This window comes from Xiphophorus couchianus, chromosome 10, assembly GCF_001444195.1.
Source record: "Xiphophorus couchianus chromosome 10, X_couchianus-1.0, whole genome shotgun sequence".
Taxonomy (NCBI): domain Eukaryota; kingdom Metazoa; phylum Chordata; class Actinopteri; order Cyprinodontiformes; family Poeciliidae; genus Xiphophorus; species Xiphophorus couchianus.
In genome coordinates, this window is record NC_040237.1 from 3711894 (window position 1) to 3731987 (window position 20094).

A 20094-nucleotide genomic window follows, 5' to 3' on the forward strand; every position below is an offset into this window, starting at 1 on the left:
CAATATGGATTGTAACATGATTTATGTTACAATCGTAAACCATAATAATTTTTTTGGGAAGTACTTTCAGAAAACAGAAAGTAGGGAATGATTGTGAAGTGAAAGGAAAAGGATACATTACTCCTAAAAGGCTTTCTTCCAAAATTACTCAGCATTTACAACCATCTTCCCATTAACTCTCGTGATGTTTCTTACACTCTCTACAGAAGAAAAGAATCCCCACACCGTGATGCTTTCACCGTCATGTTTCATTGAAGAAATTAGGTGTTTATTGTTATGGGCAGAGTTAGTTATCTGGCGAAAGTTTTGTATTTAGATCTGACAGTTCACTATTGGCTCATAAAAATTCTACTGGTTTATCCCTTCAGCAGAGTCTTGGTTTGCAATTGCTAAATAGTACTGGATTGAATAGTTCCCCTTAATATGTTAAATATCAGGAAAATTGTTTTACAACCTAACCATGCTTTAAATTACTCCACAGCTTTCTGTAAACACATTCCACAGGGTCTTCTCTTTTACAGTCACATCATATAACCTTCATATTTAATAGAAATGGAACAACAAGAACAAAATAATTTATAAGAACTTCAAAGATTACAAACTGGCAAAAAAATATTTGGATATAGCCTTTGAATGAATAGACATATATCTTTTCCCATATCTCCCATAATTTTATAATCCTATTATAAAATAGGATTATAAAATTATAATCCTATTATTGTATTATTGTAAAATAATAGGATTTTATAATCCTATTATAAAATTATGGCATTAGATCCATGTTCAGTGCATTAGAACACATCAAAACTTCAATAACCTTACAAAATAAGCATGGTATATAAATAAATACATATACAAAGAGATACTGTTATTTATTAGGGAATTTGTCATGTCTGTTTCAAGGACTGTTGTTCACAAAAATGAAAGAAGTATGAGGGTGTTTTCACAAGAATATAATTTTACTCAGCTGGGAATAACATTCACAAAACATGATGCAACAAAGAGCTTCAAAGTTAGTTTAGATTTAATGTTCCAAACTTGATAATGAATTTATGGAGGAAGAAGGATTCTCTTCAAGTTCCTGGCATGGGTTCACATTCTTACTTTTCGTAGTAGAACCATTTATCAACTGAAAAAGCAAAAACATAATCACAATTAGTACAATCTCTGAGAATTTTAAATTGGCGATAACACAGTTTTGTTGCACCAAAAAAAAAAAGGCAAACATCTACCTGAGTTTGGAATGGGTTCCTCAGTTCCAAAAGCACATGCCTGTGAAAGTTATTTTTAAAAAGTTTGAATTTTCAACTGAGATTTTTTAGCATACAGTTTTCTTGCAAAAGTATACATACTTGAAAAATCTCAAACTTTTCCATATTTCTCTCCAATTAAACCTCTACTACACATCTCAATCAATTTAAACTATATTCAGCTCCATCCATCTTCACATCAACTCTCACAAACTTCTCATTCAATAGTGAATGAAAAAAAAACGTTCCCACAGCATGATGCTGCCACCACCATGTTTTACTGTTGACATTGGGGTGTTTGTGGTGCTGTGGGTCATTTGTTTTCCACACGACATAGTACTTTGTATATAGGCCTTAATGCTTAGTGTTGGTCTAGTTTTATCTGACCATAGCACCCTCTGCGGCACTGACAACTACTAGGACATTTTCAAGAAGGTGAAAACATCTATGTTTCCTGGATACTTTTAAAGGAGCAGCAAATGTTTCCTGCCTATTAAACAAAGATGGGAATGGATTTTTTATTTCATAAAACTTTGGAAAGGATTATAAATGCTACATCTGAAAAAAGGCACTCTTCTACTCCCAAAGCAGTGAAAGGAAAGCTTCTTCAGTCATATTTCTTTTTCTTTGCCGACTTATAATAAGCCTCTGATTTTGCACTCTGACCTATGCGCTGCCTTTTTGTCATCTTTGCTAGGCTTAAGGAAGGAACTGTTATAACTCTCTAAGCTGGGATATTGGAAAGTTAGATGAACTTACAGACTTAACAACAGCGTCAGCATCTGTAGCAGAGCAGCAGAAGGGACTGTCAGAAACACTGGTGTTCATGCTGTATAAACACAGAGGAAGAAATCAAATCAGTATCAACATATGTAATAACAGAAAATACATTATTTACTGTTTGCATTAAGGAACACAAATGAAATGACTGTACAAGCATTTACCAGTTTAACTCGCTAGCGTTGCTCTTCTTAGATATCAGTGCTTTCCAAAATTCATGTGTGCTCTTCACAGTTTGTATTGCAAAGTCCTAAAAACAAGACACTTCTATAAACCTTACAAGAAATTGACAGCCAAATAGCCAAAAATACAAACATAGCATAACATAGAATTCCAAATGACTTGTCTGCTATCTTCAACAGAGTGAGACACAGAAGCTAAACTGCATACCCTGTCTTTGAAGTCGCCATTGAAAGCAAACTGATTTTCAGGTTTGCCATCAGGAACCTTGTATCGTCTGAACCAATCAACAGTAGCTTCCAGGTAACCCGGCTTAAGCCGCTTTACGTCATCAATATCTGCAACCCATCAAAAAAGAGAAAACATGCTATATGTAGTATATTACAGTAAATATCTAAAGCAGGTTACTCCTACTGTTAAAGTCGTCGGCTTCTGGGTCCTCAGTATTGATCACAATGACCTTCCAGTCGGTTTCACCCTCATCGATCAAAGCCAGGGTTCCCAACACCTTCACTTTGATTACTTCTCCCCGAGAGCACACCTGAAAGTACCAGTCACATTTCTAAGAAAGGCTGCTAACTATTGGATCTATATGAGCCTCTTCAGCAGCTTTCACTACCTTGTTTCCAATGTCACAGATGTCAATCGGATCATTGTCTCCACAGCATCCTGTGTCACTGTCCTTGTGGCCAGGATCCTCCCATGTCTGACAAAAAGATGCAGGAAATTGAAATAGATTTTCTGTTGTTTAAATACATGAAGGTAGATAAAGACTTGCCTGTGGAATAGCCCCATAATTCCAGATATAGCCTTTGTGAGGAAACACATTGGCTACATAACGAAGATTCCCCTTCTTCAAATCCTGCTTTAGTGGATTAAGAGGATCCTTTGTGGCTATCTGAAAAATATAAGCACAAAGCGCAAAAAAACAGAGCAAATGACTGCATTAATTGAAAAAATGTAATAATTGTCCCAGTAAACATAAACAATGACTTTTCTTTTTGTTCCTTCTTTCTATAGAAGATATGTCTGGCCTGGTGTTTTGCTCTGCCTCTTTACTGGACAGAGTCATGAATGGAGATTATATTGCCATTGACTTTGTGCATGCAGTTTTTCTTTCCCCAGGTTCAATGCCTCTGGTTTTAGCTATATCTCTTACCTGAATTCAGGTATTTACAAATCTATTCCTGCCATTAATTATGTATAATCTTATTTTCCTTTCCCACGGAAGGCATTTCTTGCCCAGTGATTTTTTGCTCAATTGTGTGTCTTCTTGCTTGGTGCGAATAACTTGCATGCTTTTATTATTTATCTTTCTCATAGAATGCTCTCCTGGATTAGAGTGTTTATATTTAGTATCGTCTCTTTCCTAGATGAAGTCAGTAGCCAGTCTGGGTTAGTGCTATTTTATTTTCTGTTTCCTTCATGTTCTCTCTCCCAGTCACTGGCATTAGAGACATGCTAAGAATTTCTTTATATTGCATATAGTATTTATAATTTGGATTGAGCTGAACTATATGCAATTGTTCAGCTCAATTGCTCAGTTAAATTAGATTAATTTTAACTGAATTATACATACCTGGGAAAGCAGTTAACTGGGAAAACATAAATACGTTAACTAAAGTGGAAAACCTATACAAAAATAAAGCAATATATACCTCCATCTTTGCATTTGTCCATCTTGGAACTTCCACAATGGCATGAAAAATGTTCTGTAAAGGAATGTGAGAACAATTTTGTTAACTAGATGAAATCTCTCACTTTAATTGGGACAATTATAATATCAAACCTACATAACATTTCCTAAAAAAATGTGCATCTAAAATATATGAAGTCCTACTGGGGTTTATTTGGGAAAATGTATCACTTGGAAAGTGAAATAAACTGCATATATAAGCAGTTTTTGGTTTAAAGAAATGTTTTGCATGTTATTAAACCCACTTTTCCCTAAAAACTTGAGTTATTGCTACAATTTTAGTTGATATGACAGTAACTATGTACCCTTTAAGTTAGTAAAGTACTTGGTGGTTTTAAACCAACACAATACTCACGTCTGCTTCATTTGCATAAATGGGCACATCATGAAAGGGAGAGATGTATTTGCCGTCTGTGTTTTCTATAAAATGAGCAATAAAAATTTAGCTCTTATATCTGTGAGAAACAAAAAAACAAAGGGATCTTTCCACAGCTCTTAAAGATAAAGCTCAAGTTATAAACAGGTTTGGTTTAATGTATAGGTTGAAATAGATTAAACCAAAAAAGCTAAGCTTACTGAAAAAGACTCTGTAGTCCTGGGTATTCGGCCTCCCCCTCTCTTCGATGGTAAAGCTCATGTTGGTTTAAATCTCTCCCTCTGTGCTCTGTCCACTTGTTCAGCAAGATTAAGCAGCTTCAGCTTCACAGAGGCAGGGGAGTGGACATGCGCAATGATTAGTAACACCCACAGTTACCTGCAAGAGGGTTCTTGTATGAAAGGTTCAAAAGCCAAATATCTAAGCTACAATAAAACATTTCTTTTGTATGGTCCTGCTTTTAAGCCTGTCATTGTGCAGCACCCATCTAACTGTGAGAGTCAGAGTTGTGAATAATAATCAGGAGTTAATCCTCCTCTACGGCTGACGTGTGCATTCTGAGACATTACAGCAAAGATTCAACTTTCTTTGCCAGAAATCTGTTTGCCATGCATTTCATTCTTTCAAGCTGTGACTCTTAATAACTATTTACAGAAAGACACAGATAGAGCCAACTGGCGTAAGCTATAAACCGATTAACAAGACGGGAATAGGTGCTGTTACCACGGCGACTTCTTACCTTTTTAGTTTTAGTGAAACACCTTCATGGGGGACAAAGCAAATCTTTCTTAAAATAAGCCCTGTATAATGACTAGTAGTTTTTTTTTACCAGGTAAGTCACTTACGCAAAAGGTTTTTCTGCTTAAAATGTATCTAATTTATTAAATAGGTAAACATTACATATAGTAATATAGACACTATTCGACTTCACTGATTCGTGTGGTGAAATTCTGTTAATGCAGATGTACTTTTTCCTCGGCATTCATTTTGCAATACAGTTTGTGAAATTGTTGCTGTGAGTGCTTCATTATGGGATATTCCTTTTATAAATTACAAAAATAAATACTGTACAACGATGAAGTGCATTTAGGCAGTTGCATTATTTAATAATATTGACATCTAGCCTGAGTCTAGCTTTTACATTGATGGTTGTAAAAAGCTGCTTAATAATTTGCAACACATTATCAAGCAGCTACTCACTAGAGAATTAGAGAAATGAAAGAAAAATACATGCCAAACCTCTACATTTTCATAAGTAAAATCTAGTCACTTTAAAGTCTCCAAGGTTTTCCTGATGGAAAACTAAACCTCTGTCCCAGTCCCAAGTATTTTGCCACATTTAACAGGTTTTCTCCTGGGATTGTCATGCATTTTTCTCTGCCCATCTTTATATCAACTCTGACCAGCTTCCTTGTTTATGTTGAAGAAAGCCTCCTCATTGCCTGATGCCACCAAAATCATTTGTGCAATCAGAGTAGAAAGGTGACATTCACAAATATAAGAAAAATAACCATTTCATAAAGTTGTATTTTTACATTACAAATGTAATAAATAAGCAGAAACCAAGTTTTTACAAATCTAAGAGTTCGCCTCCATATCAAGACAGAGCTTGTGGTGTATTCTGTCAGTGTCTTCAAGATGCTGGTGTGATGATGCTTCAGGAATAAGAGTCTGCAGGCTGGACTTTGGTTGAACAGCAAAGTTTTATTACAAACTGCAGCCTAAGTCAGCACCATCGAATCACGAGGAAATCTTGGCCCAAGAATAATCATGTCCAGTGACTAGCCCAATCACTGGACAGCACCCCTTTCATAGGGTTCTGGCCAACTCATACTCCCCAAAGTAAACATTATCACATATCTATGTTCCAGATACAGGCGGGTCTTGGCGGCAGTGTATCTGCTAATGCATTTGGAGTCCATAGTACAGTATCAAAAAAGTCCTCCTGTATGTTCAGACACTACACTCTCCAAAAGTAGAGGTTGCAGAGTTGAAAACTCATTTTTATAGATGTGTCTTTTTCTTGTGAAACACAATTCTATCTTGAAAACTTTTTAAAGGGGCAGTATAATCTATTTTCCAGGGACATAGGGCTAATTTATAGCACAATCAAATAATTCTGTTGCTATCAGTTGTTTTAATCAAACATGACTTAGAAATTTGACTTTGCAATTTAACACCTTGAAATTGGCCTCTGTCTCTTTAAGAAGCTCCTGCTCTTTCCGACATCCTGCCATCACAACATTCCTCCATTAAGCCTTTAAGAAGGCTTTTACCAGCATTTCACTGAGAAGTAGCTTTTATAATAAGCTCAGCAGATGCACAGTTCCAACAAAGGTTTGCTAATTTCTGCTGCTGCTAGACTGGAGGAGCTGAGTGGCGGCACTTTGTGAGGTGGAAGCCTGACTTGGTAACCACTGCTCTGAGGAGGAGATCCATGGAAAAGGAAGCTTAGTGAGACCAAATGTTTCTACACCCATAATGGCTGCCATGGGAGATGAAACGGTTTCCTCAACATGCATGAAAGAATCAAAGTAACATTCCAGTTATGTTTTTGATGAGGGAATAACATAATGTACAACTCAAAAAAGTTGATTTGACATAATACTGCCCCTTTAAGGTTCTCAAATGTATTCATCTTTATTAGTTAAAGGCACACAACAAACAGTCTGTAAGAATATATGTGACATATTCCATTATTCTGTTGTTAATAAAATCTCAAAATTGTAAGGAGAATGGAGAGCAGACTGAATGCTGGAGCTCAAAGGATTTGACTTTATATTGAGCCACTTGAGAGCTGGCATGGCAGACAACTTTTCCAAAGGCAATTCTGTTGGGGAAAATTTTTAGAAAACAAAGAATAGGTTTAAAATTAACAATACCGCAAAAGAACAGTCATTTCTTCCACACAACATGCTTAAACATGTTATTACCAGTGATGCTGTTGCCCTCAAGGTCAATCCTCTCCAGTGTGGCTATTTCAGTGAGCTTCTCAGGGAAGATGGAAAAGCTGTTATTAGCTAAATTGATGCTGGTCAAATGTTCCATTTCTCCAACCTCATCTGGCAGCTTGGTGAAAATGTTGCCCTGCAGGTCAAGTTCTACAAGGCATTTCAAAATACGAATAAATGGAGAGATGTTGTCTGTATTTCTGCCAAAGTGTAAAAACCTTTAGTGGACATTTGTGGTGCAAACAACATAAAAACAAAAGCCTCATCTTTGATACTGTATAAATGACAAAAAGAGCACGGTGATGTTTGTTTGTCTCTACCTCTGAGCTGGGTAAAAGTTGAAAAGAATTTGCTTGAAATGGCCTTCATTTTATTATCAGCTAAAGTGACAATGCTGATGTTTTCTGAGACAGTCCTGAGGACCTTGAACACACCATCTGGGAAGGAAATGAGCTGGCAGTTTGATAGGTCTGCAGTGAAGGAGAACATAAGCAAAAGATTATTAAGGACTAACAGATAAAAAACACTATATATCTAACAGTAAAGACACTATGCAATCTAAGGAACACTAAACTCAAGCCTCTGCCTCCATCTATTGGTAAAACTAGAAATAGCTTCAAGAACAAATCTGTTATTCACTAACATGTTTCCAAATTGAAAAGTTGAGAAGAATATAGAAGAGACAGAGAATTCATATGGTTTGCCTTACCCAGGCTGTCTTTGCCTTCCTCTACTGTTGCATTAATCCTCCGGGCCACATTTGCGACTGCCTCTGCCATTTTCAATTCAATCTTAAGACAGAAGCAATATCCTTGTTATTATTGACGAACGTAAAATGCATACAATGATCAGACCTAAAGAAATATTGTGAGGCTTCTTAACGTACTCTCTACAATATAGTGTACAGTATATTATATTGTACTCAAATGGAAGAAACCTATATCAAATTTCTCATGTCACAGATTTATCTGACTACCAGAAGTGAGATCACACACAGTAAACCTCAGTTACAGCATATACAGCAGAGAATTTCAGTGCAACCAAGTGTTTGTATTTGTAATAATTCTGAAAATGATTTGTGTGTTATTTTGCTTTTAGGATTGAAGGCAACAAAACCTGTGATTCTGCACTGCTTGTTCTTTTCAAATACACAACTAACTACTCAATAAATACCATAAAGTCACCTGAGCAGTGTTGTCATGGTGTTTGCTTTGCACTTCTGGTCATAAAATTTCAACCAGTGACTGCAAAATCTCTATGACACACATAAAAATACAGCACTTTAGCCACACTAGAGACTAAGTTCTCTTCTTTGTTTAATAATCCAAACACTTTATGTCAACCACAAATCTGCTCTTTTAAATAGATCTGCATTCAATCTATTGAAAGAGATTATTTCAGGGCTAAAATACAAATAGAAAGCTACTCACCCAATCAACCAGCCAGTATGTGTAACAGGAATTGTCAGCTGTCACTGGTGGCTAACATTAGCTACGGCCAGGTATATTTTTAGCTCAACAGAATAAGCTAGTTGGCATGAATAAAGGACTGTTTATTATAAAAAGCTATTACAAAGGTCTTAGAGCGTTAGTAATTTTCTCAGTAGGTGATATAAGCAGATAAACGGAAGCTGTTTTAGTTGTGAGCTAAAGCTCAGAGCTAACAGCTAATGAACCAGGATGTTCATGAGTGTTGATATTGCGCTGCACTTTTACGCAACTGCACAAAGTAAAGCCAGTGAAACTTAATTTTTTAATTTGTTTAAAAATATTATGAATATGATTCGCCTGTATTTTGTAACCTGTAATTCTGTATTAATCAAATTGTATTAATTGTTATTAATTTAATTTAAACGATAATAATATTAATATGCAGGCGATAATTTTCACTTTTACACTGGATGTAAGCTTCCCAAGTCACAGATGAGAATATCAAAAAAGATATTTGGAATTTACAAAACAGATTTTTTATTTTTTTTTTAGTTTATTTTAAAGCAGTAGTGTGTCTTGTTTCGTACATCCCATCACCACGTCAATATTTTAGGGTATCCTTAATCTGCTAACTATTCCACATATGAGTATCTGAAAACTTATATTCGTTTTTATTCTTTAAAGGTTAAAAGTTACAAATTTAACTTAAAATTGTTTTAACTCTTAGTACTGAAAAACACAAATGCAAAACTAGATTATTTTCTTCACATTTTGTGTGAAATCAAAAAGTGAAATGTTGACTTACCTCTGAGTCCAGGCCAACTACTGCCAGTTTACCAGCAAGTTTCCTGTCACTTTGTGTACTTTTCAAAGGATTTGAAAACAATGAGTTCCCTGGCTGTAAAAGAATAGATTTCTAGTTTGGCGTCATGACATCTACTTTACAGGATTGCTGGTTTCTCCTCCCATACACACAAATATACAATGGCTCATTTTGCAGGCTGCTGGAATGTACTAAGTGTGAGTCAGTGGATGGCTGAAGCTCTCTAAAACTCTCTAAAGCTCTCCAGTTTGGAGAGTCAGCTCTTTCTGTGGCTTGCACATTCGCTCCAAATAAAACACTGATATGAGCATGATGTACAGGTGCATCTAAAACACTGAATATCATCAGAAAGTTGAACAGATTATCTATGAATATCTATTATTTGTTTTCTGCCACTTTACTTTGTAGAGGGGCAGAAAACAAATAACAAAATTCTGCCCCTCTACTTTTTTTTAACTCAGTCCTCTTGGGTTGGTTTTTGCTTTGTGATGTTTTAAAGGCTTTCTACAATAAACGTATTTGCACGTAAAAAGAAAAGCTGACTTTCAGAGGAAAAGAAAGAAGCATCAAACTGAATTACACAGAAACATTTTATATCATGAGACTGTAAAGATATGTCTGATATTAATAAGCGAAACAAAACCTATTCAAAATACAAAATCAACATAAATAAATTTGTAATATTTACAATAAATATACATTAATTTACAGTAACAGCAAAGAATAATACAAGCAGTGCAGGAATATTTAATAATTCAATTTCATATTTACATTACTGATAGGTTGTGAGGTAATAACAAACAACATTTAGAGTATGCATTCAGTACTTCTTAAAATAACATTGTCCTCCTTAAAAACTGGCACCCACATCATAAATTTAGGTCACAATTACGAAGATGGATAAGATGCAGTCTTAACAGTACACAGTCACAAATATCGAAGAGCTTTTCCTCCCCTAAGCCTAAGTGTTTTCTTTTCTGTTTTCCAGGAATCGTTTTGTGTTTTTACAACGTCTGTGCCGTCCTGCCACTCTGCAAACCAATTGAGTCCTTGGCTGTGCTGTTCACTGGCAGCCGCACTCATCCACAATCATGTCTTCGTGGTGTCGAAGGAGCATCTCTCCGTTCTCGTAGTACAGCATGCTCAGAGGGCTCATTTTGATTGGTGTGCAACACGGTAGCACCGCTCGTTCGGGATGGTAATGTTTCAGGAGACTCTTAGAAAAAAACACAGCATAGGGAGTTCAAGTTAAGATTTTGCAGATGATTTCCATAACCACAATTTCTTCACTTTTTTTTTTTACACATTTTTGTAAACAACCTACTCAAGATAGATTTTCTCTCTAGCACGTGATCAGAGGCCCAAAACACAATAAACAAAAATATTCAACCTTTGAACTGTTTACTAGTTTGTCACATTTGCGTTTTTGAGCTTTTCTGTACTGTTCTATATCATAAAGTCCCAATAAATTTCAATACATATTTTTGGCTTAACATGGCAAATTGTAAAAAGAAGTTACAAAAAATATATATTCTATGTTCACATCTTTTCAGGTTTACATTTAATGCAACATTTAAGAGAATTGAAACTACTCTACTACAATCCACCCACTGTCTATAATATCTCCTTATCCAAGTGAAGTTACAGGGGGCTGGTGCCTATCACCAGCTACAATGTGTCAGTGATTAGTTGTAATCTCATTTTCACAGACAAGTTGGTGAAAGAACAAATTTACTGTGAATGTACTTCTAATAATAGATTGATTAGGTTTGGGTAAACTGATTGAGTTTATATTGATTTGTGTAGCTCAGCAAGCAAAACCAAACTTTTTAAAATGTCTTAATGCAAAAAACAAACAGTGGTAGATAAAAAACAAACAAACTGTGGTGCCACTTACCTGCATGTAAGCATGATTTGTTGGATTCAGTCCCTCTCCCAAAGGACCAGGACAGGAACCTTCACATCGGTAGGCATTGTATCTTTTGGGAAAGACGATCCAGGAACCCCAGCCGATTTGATTGAAGTCGATGTGCAGGTCCACTCTGTGGCAGAGGGATTTTTCGCCCCCTCTCATGAACACCTGCGGGCTTCTCGCTGTTTGTTCTCTCTGGCCCCGTTTGCTCCTACGCCTCTTCGGCCAGGAGACCCTTTTGATTTCAGCAGGGGATAAGAACTTGGATTGCTCAGCTGTATGCAACAGACTGGCTTTAGCCCTCGAGCTTTCATCAAACCCTGTGTGGGAAAAGACGACCAGCAAGGCCTGACCACTCATCTCGAAAACAGGCTGAATAGGGAGACATCTCTTCTTCTCTAAGGTTTTCATACGCCTTGATATTCTTTTGCTTCGGCTTTTTGCAGCTGCTTTCTGCCTCAGCCAGCCCAACAGGGGGTTTGTCATGTTGTACACCTTCCAGCTGTGTGACGAAGTGACCAGTGACGATTCATTGAGCAGTCCCACTGGCTCATGATGCAGGTGATACACTTCCACAGAGATGTTGGGAGAATTTTGTGGTGGAGGAAGTCGAACTCTCAGTTCTGCAGCCTGGATGTGCTTGTCAGTCTGTAACACGTGTAGGTCAAAGGTTGCCACCCAACGTCCATGTCTGTAAGTCAGACCTGAAAAACAACAAAGTAACAAAGCAATAAGTTTGCTTTGTTATTTATTGCTTAAGTGTAAGTTTAACTTTCTAGTTAAACTTAACTTAAACAATAAGTATGATAACCTAGTTATCATATGTTATAATTCTGCCCTATAAAAACAGAGGGCAGAATCAGAATATAAAATCATTTATGTAATATCAGATGTGTAAGTTAGCATCAGTAGGAGATAAAAGGCTGTAATTTTAAAAATGTACAAAAGCTGAACAAATAAGGGAAAAACAGCCAACACAACAACTTTGCCGTTTTATAGCTAACTGCTATTAGCTTTAAAAACCAGTCTCTTTGATCACATTTTATGAATTCAAACACATTCATCAACATGGTTTGTGCATTGCTACTTGTGTGGCTGATTTAATGAGACACAAACAGTTAAAAGTGCAAATAATTTTTTTTCACCACATTGGAAAGATTCAGCAGCCATTTTGGATTTTGAGGTTACAATTGGTGAGAAAACCTTTAAATTTCCCAGTAGGAATTGTTGATGTTTGAAAAACACATTTTGAAGTGTGCAAGACAAAACTGCCTTTTGTGCTGTTTCCTAATGTTTTCTTTTTTTTTTTTTTTTGAATATGTCAAGGAAAGCAAACATAATTAAAAAAATTTTCATTAATTTTTTTTGGCTTCAAAAAGAAGAATGGACTGACCATAATAAATCATTTTGAAGTTAATTTAACATATATTACAACATATATTATGCAAATCAAGTAAGAAATATAACATATATTAATGTAATAGTACAATATACTATATAACAGTCATAATACCAATCAGTTTAAGACTGTGCACACTGGACCGATGCACCTTGTTCTACTATTTTTTGCTTTCCTGCCTCCTTCCTATATTTGTTGCTTTTGACTTGAATTGTACTAAGTGGGCGTTACATTATTTGTGGAATAAGTTTTAAAATGATTTATCATTGACTAATTTTTCAACAAAAACAAAATGGCATTTTAAAAGTATAATATTTTGTATTCTAAAACAAAAAACACAATCCCTTCCTAGGGTTTGTTTCTATTTTTCACAGTATTTTATAGTTATCAACTATTTGATGTATAATTAAATTACAATAAATAGATTTGAATACATTGAATTTCATTCTGAAATATTTGTTATATATTGTTATGTTACATAATATGTATTTTTCAATAAGTATATATTATGTGTTGAGAGTCAGTATGATCCAATGAACACCTCTGATTACAAGATTAAGGCCTTCAAAAAAAGAAAAGATGTTTAATCTTTCCATTTTAATTGCATTGCTCTCCATTGAATGTGACTCTTGATCAAAAGTCCAATCCATGTTTGCTATTAATCCACTCAAAGCAAACGAGCAGCTGAAACCAATCATTTAGCACGTCCGTGCTCGTCCTCTGGCTCCTTGCATATCCTCAGTCAAGCAAATATAGTAGAGCTGTGAAATTGGATTCAGCAGCTGGGCTTCTGGAGCCACACCATTAAATCCCGAGTTCTAATCTAATCAGACCAAGTGTGAAAAAAGAACTAAGGGAAGTTGTTGATTTGACCTTAACAAGAGATTTGTATAGGGGGATGTCTGGCGAGGTACCAAATCAACATCACCTATTTAAAGAAAAAGAAAAAAAGAGGTTTGCTTTGAGAATTAAGAAGAAAACCGGCCTTTTCACACGCTTATCCTTGCTTGGTTATTCACCCCCTGAGCGAGAATGTGGATTGAAGCCTCTGAGGTCGTCTGGCAAGAAGAAAAGAAAAAAACCTAACATCTCAGAGGGTCTTTAAGTGCCACAGGAGGCCAGACAAATTAAATGCATGCAGACATTTTCACCTATTTGTTTATAATAGTGTAAATTCCCCAGCTCAAACTGGTCTAATTTAATCTAAATCAAAGCAATAAACCAGGTCTTACTTTTCGATATCAAGCTTTTCACTGTGTCCGCTCGCTTCGCCGCGTCTTGCTCCATGTTATCCAAAGGCCCAGAGAAGTTTGATCTGAAATTCCTGTATAGATGCATCATATAGGTTGGCAGGTGGTGTCCCGTGGATCTTTCCGTCAGAGAGTACAGCTGCAGAGACCTCATAATGAGTCCATCTCTGGATTTATGGGTACCGTGTGCCAGCAACACCAGAAGCGATGCGTGCAGCGCGACGCCCAGCGCTTCCAATGAGCGCATGATGTCGGTCAGTCTGAGGCAAGCGAGATTCCTCCACACCGAGCAGATTAGGGGTGTCTTATATACGGTCACCCACCCACTTTCATGTTTAACAAGTTGCTGAGAACATTAAAGGAAATTGACATGCGTCCTCAAGACTTGTTACCTGACAGCTCATCAGCCATTCAGTTGGTAATGAGGCGGCTGGGGTTGCGCAGTTTACTCGATACGCATCGGTTTTGTTTGTGTCAGGCCTCAGCACTCTGACTCCCCGTCCTAGGACTAATTCTTTTGGCTATTTGTTGTGGAAAGCTGACTTTGCACATCACCCTTAATGGTAATGGTGATAGATGGATCATGGCGGTGAGATGTCTTTCTTCAGCAGGTTCAGGGATGATGAGAAAATAGGAGATTTATTTTTCTAAATGTAGGCGGCAACCGTGGAAGAAAACCAGTTAGAGGCTGCAAAAATATTTGAAACTAGGATGTAGATTTACATTACAGCAGGATGGCAACCCAACTCCCCATTCATGAACTGTTTGTTTCAGTTATTTGTTTTCAGCTAAGCTTAGCTGTCCCCATGATGCTAGAGTCTATTAAATAGCATCTGAGAACAATCAGGTCACTGTGCATATACACTGGGTAATGACTCATTTAATAGCTAACTTCTTTTTTTTACTATAGGAATGGCCAACATTTGTTAACCCAGATTAAATATTCCTGACCTAGTACATTTTAAGCATACTTACAGAGGATTTAAAAAGTTCAAGCACCTGTTATGATAGATCATTTCAGAACACTGCCTTTACAAAGTTGCCCACAATAATGCAACCATAGTTTTGTGACTTTCTAGTTCTATTTCTGAACAAACAACACTGAAGATATGTCACATTCAAGGTGGAAAAGGTTTTGAAATGATTCATTATGGTCTCAGTTTTTTTATGCAGGGGTATAGACATTTATCAGCTGTGAAATCAGTCCTAATAAAAATAAAGTTAGTTAGAATATTACAATACAATAATACAATATTACTGATAATCTAATAGAAATTCAAATTAGCTGTTTATATTTTCAATCCAACATCTAGAAACGGTAAGAATATGGTACAACTACCCACATGGGTGTAGGTGCTTAGGTCACATGAGACCAAAACTGAACATTTGACTTGCATGGACATTACTGAAAACATCCTCCCCACAGTGTGACATAGCAGATAGCCCATAGCATGGCTGAATCATGCTATGGGGAAATCCGGTCAGAACTGTCAAAAGACTTTGAGAGTGGAATGATGGGGACTTTGAGACTCCCCATCATCAAATATGTAACGTGTTTGCATTATGCTAATTATTAGCTTTTCCCCATAGTGCTAAGTAAACCAATAAATGGCAGCTGAGAACAATCAGGCCACTGTATATGTCAGGTGTGGTAACAGTTTTCAAACTTTATGTAATAAAACAAATTGAATACATGAAAAATTAGTAGTTTTTCTGGGTTGGTACAATCTAAGTATACGTATTATAATCAATGGCAGTGAAAAATATTTATATATTCACATTTTAATGTGCTTTTTAGATGCTCTATTCTTATTTAAAGTGATAGTATTGCTTTGTGTGTCGTTGCTATCATTTGCTACTTGCTGTGTTATAGTTTATTATTGTCATTAATCAAATCGTAATAGATTTAGCTTAAAGATCTGCTGAAAGATATCTTTAACAGCTGGTAGAGAAATCTACTACGATTCAAATAGATAAATAACAGAGTCGAAGCAGAAAGTAGCAAAAAAATAAGTATTGAGTCAGACAGTAATTAATTCTAATCTAATCAGGATATTTTAATGTCATTTTCAGTAAAAAGCCTTTGTAAAAAAGAGGGTATCTTCCTTGGAGCTGTAGCATATTAATGTAAAAACATTATTTGATAGGGACATTTGAATTATTTTTCTAGCTCCCCTGACTAACTGGAATACACATTACAAGGTAGCTGGTCTGGGGACACACTTCCTGTAAAGTCTCACAGCTACTTTTACCACTGACCTACCTTATCATTATCAGCTTTGAATCTTGCAAAGCACAACTTATTTTCTAGTTAACCAGTAGGACAATACTGCAATAAACTGCATGTTACAATTGTATGTTTTGCCTGACTACAATATCAGTCACTTCACACTATTTGTTAAATTCATAACATTTATAAAAAAGCTAATTTCAAACATTTTTATTTAATTTAAATTTCAATAGAAATTCAGTAAAGCTTTCTTGAGCTCAGAAGCCAATGCAGGGTGGGAACGACCAGAGAGAGTTGCCGCTTATTTCCAACTTGTTCTTTACATAAATTATGAGTTGAAGATATTTTCTAGTCTCAAACTGTTCTAAGCTGTAAAAGCAGCAGCAGAAAGTAATACATTATCTTTCAAGTTAGGAATCTTTTAAAGTAACATTAGATGTTTTCAGGTTCATACCCGTGGCCCCATATTTGCCAATGTGTTGTGTTACATCTACGTTGTTTTGGAGACCCCTGACCAATGAGGAGCCCTGATTGGCTGCGCACTGTTTGCTTATTTCCTTGGCTCACCCTGAAATTATGGGAGTCATGTTCTGGTGTTTACAGTGAGGAGTCACTGTAAAGGTTCCAGTCGAGTTTGTTTAAACACCACAGGCTGCCTGAGGATTGTTGGTGACCATACCCATCCTTTAACAAACACAGTGTTCTCATTACTACTTGAAGGAGGATAATGAATGTTGTCACAGAGCTCAAAACATCTCAAAATGAACATGACAATGAGTTAACTGTTCCCTAGAGCCTCCAAAGTAGCCAAATCTCAGTCCAATGACATGGCTTGGGATGTGGTGAAATTGTGGATTTGCACATAGATGTACAGCCTAGAAATCCATACTAACTGTGAGATTCTACTGTGTCAATATGGATCAAAATCTGTCTGTAATATTTCCAACTCCTTGCTGAATATGTGCTCTGAGGAATTAATTGCTTTTACAACAGGAAGCAGCCAGTTAGCATCTCAAAAGCTAAAAAAATAAGTAATCTATGACAGTAATGTACTCCTGTTTCTGCGGCCTGAAAATTGAGCTGTTAGCATGATCATGAAACAAACAGCAAACTACTTCAGAAACGATGTAATGCTGACTGCTGCTTGAGATCCTTAGTCCACAGCAGCAATGACTCTTTGAAAATACATGCATGATATGAGTTACAACAACATTTATTTTCCCTTTGGTGTAAATGGGCTAAAATCTTTTTGAATTTAATTAACCCATCTATGAAGATAAAGGGGGTTCTGCAAGGTGTACCCAATAAAGTGGCTAGTGAGAGTACCTGATAAATTTGTCTTTATGTGGGAGTACAAAAATAACTAAACTAGTATTAATATATGCATTCAGATCATGTGAACGCCATATGTTAGCTTGAAAGACAAGTGTCCATATTAAGATAGGAGATGAAAACAAGAGATAGAAGATATAAAATAAGTGGAACACTCTGTCGTCCCCAAACACATCAGTGGGAGTGTAATCAAACAGGAAACAACTAACGTAATCTGCTTTTAATATCAGACTCCACGTTTCTCATATTTCTGTGCCTCTCTATGCAAGGTTTCTGTGTTCTTATTTTGACTCGCTGATGAAGCATCTGTGGATAACCACTACCCGCGCATGCGCTGTGTGTCAGAGTTGGCAAGCAAAATCTTTTCCGTGAAATTCTCAAGATAGGACAGAAAAAAAACTTAATAAGCCGTTGTTTGTTTATCTTTTGCTGGTAAAAAAAGTAAAAGCTGTATATTTTTACAAGCTTCGGAAGAGACCATGGTTCGTCTGGACGCTTTTCCACCGACTAAGAGCTGCTGAAATGGTGAGTCGCTTTAAAGTTTACCGTGCTCTTGTTGCAATGGCAGCCTTAAAAGTTGAGATTTTTTCCCTCTTTTTTGATGTTTGGACTTAAAAACAATCACCGTAACTTCTACGCTTATACACGTTGCTTGTGTTTCATAAATACTACAGTTCTTCAGCGTGCTTTTCATTCTACGAGGAATTTCTTTTCAGGCTGATGGAAGCATGTGCTTGGCATCCCCCACTCTGCTCTCAATGCTTTAACTGTATTGTGCTTTGCATCTGGGCATTTTAGAGCCATGATGAAAGTTTGAGTTGGAAATGCTTGGACATTTTGTCAGAGCTCATTCATGTGCAAATGGTTTATAGATAATTAGGAGCTTTTGTTTTTATCAAACAGGGAGACAACTTGCAATGATTTTCATAACCATGTAGACCAGTGAATTACATAAAAATAGTAAAATATTAATTAATTCTTAATTTGGTGCAAACCATTGCACTAAATTAATTGCCTGAAAGTAACTAGAACCTTAAAAAATATATGTTTGGTTTCAGACCACACAAAATAAATTTTTAATATAACAGTGTCTTTATTAGCTTAAAGATTGGAAAGATATTCATCAAATATGACAATGTAGGTATGAGAAAGACCCCAGTTCAAGTAAGACAAAGCACATGATGCTCTTTGATGTATTGTACTGGGGGCCCCATCCAGCTGGGACTGTTCTCTGTCTCTGAGATCTGGGCATATCACTTTACCCTCTGTCCCTGGGGGCAGAAGACAGAAACTGGCGCTTGTCAGTGTGTGAGCCCAGATCAAACCGTGAACATCACTATTAATCAAAATTCAGCGCACAAAACTCACCAGAGAGTGAACAGCTGGGGAATAAATGATTGGGCTCAAAAACATTTCGTTTATCTTGATAAGAGGCCTACAAGATGAAATGTAGTTCTCACAGATGGAGCACAAAAAAACTGGAACATTTTTATTTGGAAAATGCTGCCATAGCTTCCTTGTTAATGGCAATTATAGTGGCAAAAGTGGAAAAAGTATTTATACCCCTTGGAACATGCTTTTCAAAATTTTTTCCAAATAAGAGCCTGAAAAAGTCTTGCTCGCATTCAGATCTCTTTACCCTGACAGTAGAATCCAGTGTAACTTATTGATTTCCGAATGAAATAGAGAACACCGTGTGCAATTTAATCTCAGTATAAACAAAAGCTGTGCTGTAAAGGCCTTATAGGTTTGTTAGAGAACATTAGAGAACAAACAGCATCAAGAAAATGAAGGAACACCCCAGATGGGTCAACAATAAAGCGGGGGAGAAGTTTAAATCAAAGTTTGGGATGATCTCTTGCAGCACATGAAAATGAAAAAAAGAAAGCTAAAACACAGCTGTAACCGACTGGAGACTGGGTTGGATGTATTGGGTTCTGTCCCAGAAATGTTTGTTTGAACTGATCCATTTTCCTTTCTGTATGCTAAGCTATACCTAATTGAATTTAAAAATCCTTGATTGGACAAAAATAAATTTGCCAGAACAAATATCCAAGTAGCAGGCATTGTGCAATGCAGTGGGTTATTTCCACCACAAGGTGTCATATTTCATACAAGCACGTGGGAGAACAGTTTATTTCCCATCAACATGTACTTTTGCATCTCTGTGATTCTCATTCGCTCCTCTCTGGAGCTGCAAAGTGATTTTGTGTTTTGACTCCTTTGACCTTGAAGAATAATGATGCAACCGTGAAACCATCAGTGGTATAATATTTTGTTTGGCAGCTGAGAGCTGAACTTTTGTAACAGGTGAAAACACTTTCCTGTGTTATTGTCTCCTTTTCCTGTTACACCGTGGCCTACTAAATACACTTTTTTTTTTTTAGTATGACACAGACCAGGACGGAGAGATATTTAGCTCATGTCAGATGATATGTAGGGCTTGTGCAGTCTTTCCGTTTGGGACATTAAACAGAGAGGATGT

The 20094-nt window shown here is 36.4% G+C and overlaps 4 protein-coding genes across 7 annotated transcripts in view; 1 reads left to right on the plus strand and 3 right to left on the minus strand.

Annotated features, from left to right (window-relative positions):
* Positions 1-855: 855 nt before the first annotated feature.
* On the minus strand, positions 856-5851 carry ppa1a (inorganic pyrophosphatase 1a). Its single transcript, XM_028030240.1, has 11 exons — positions 4483-5851; positions 4262-4326; positions 3869-3922; positions 2989-3108; positions 2830-2916; positions 2625-2751; positions 2421-2548; positions 2195-2280; positions 2010-2079; positions 1233-1272; positions 856-1129 (listed from the first exon to the last, which is right to left on the minus strand). Exons 1-11 carry the CDS (start codon positions 4541-4543, stop codon positions 1101-1103), a joined length of 867 nt encoding a protein of 288 aa, XP_027886041.1. The 5' UTR covers positions 4544-5851; the 3' UTR covers positions 856-1100.
* Positions 5852-5966: 115 nt separating this feature from the next.
* Positions 5967-9503, minus strand: lrrc20 (leucine rich repeat containing 20). Of its 4 annotated transcripts, none has more exons than XM_028030244.1 (6): positions 9469-9487; positions 8418-8488; positions 7943-8024; positions 7554-7703; positions 7216-7383; positions 5967-7112 (listed from the first exon to the last, which is right to left on the minus strand). In XM_028030244.1, the coding sequence occupies exons 3-6, from the start codon at positions 8010-8012 to the stop codon at positions 6979-6981; spliced, it is 522 nt and encodes a 173-aa protein (XP_027886045.1). In that variant the 5' UTR covers positions 8013-8024; positions 8418-8488; positions 9469-9487; the 3' UTR covers positions 5967-6978. The 4 variants fall into 4 exon arrangements, with proteins under 4 accessions (XP_027886045.1, XP_027886044.1, XP_027886046.1 ...); XM_028030243.1 differs by lacking the exon at positions 9469-9487 and adding an exon at positions 8664-8931; XM_028030245.1 differs by lacking the exon at positions 8418-8488 and having other exon boundaries at positions 9469-9503.
* A 619-nt stretch (positions 9504-10122) lies between these two features.
* ndr2 (nodal-related 2) lies at positions 10123-14296 on the minus strand. The gene is made up of 3 exons (XM_028029220.1): positions 14030-14296; positions 11384-12102; positions 10123-10702 (listed from the first exon to the last, which is right to left on the minus strand). Exons 1-3 carry the CDS (start codon positions 14292-14294, stop codon positions 10550-10552), a joined length of 1137 nt encoding a protein of 378 aa, XP_027885021.1. The 5' UTR covers positions 14295-14296; the 3' UTR covers positions 10123-10549.
* A 3643-nt stretch (positions 14297-17939) lies between these two features.
* Positions 17940-20094, plus strand: part of pald1a (phosphatase domain containing paladin 1a) — a 48322-nt gene continuing 46167 nt past the window's right edge. Inside the window, exon 1 of the mRNA XM_028029677.1 lies at positions 17940-18134. The gene's annotated coding sequence lies outside the window, so the exon portion shown is untranslated. The remainder of the gene's footprint in view (positions 18135-20094) is intronic.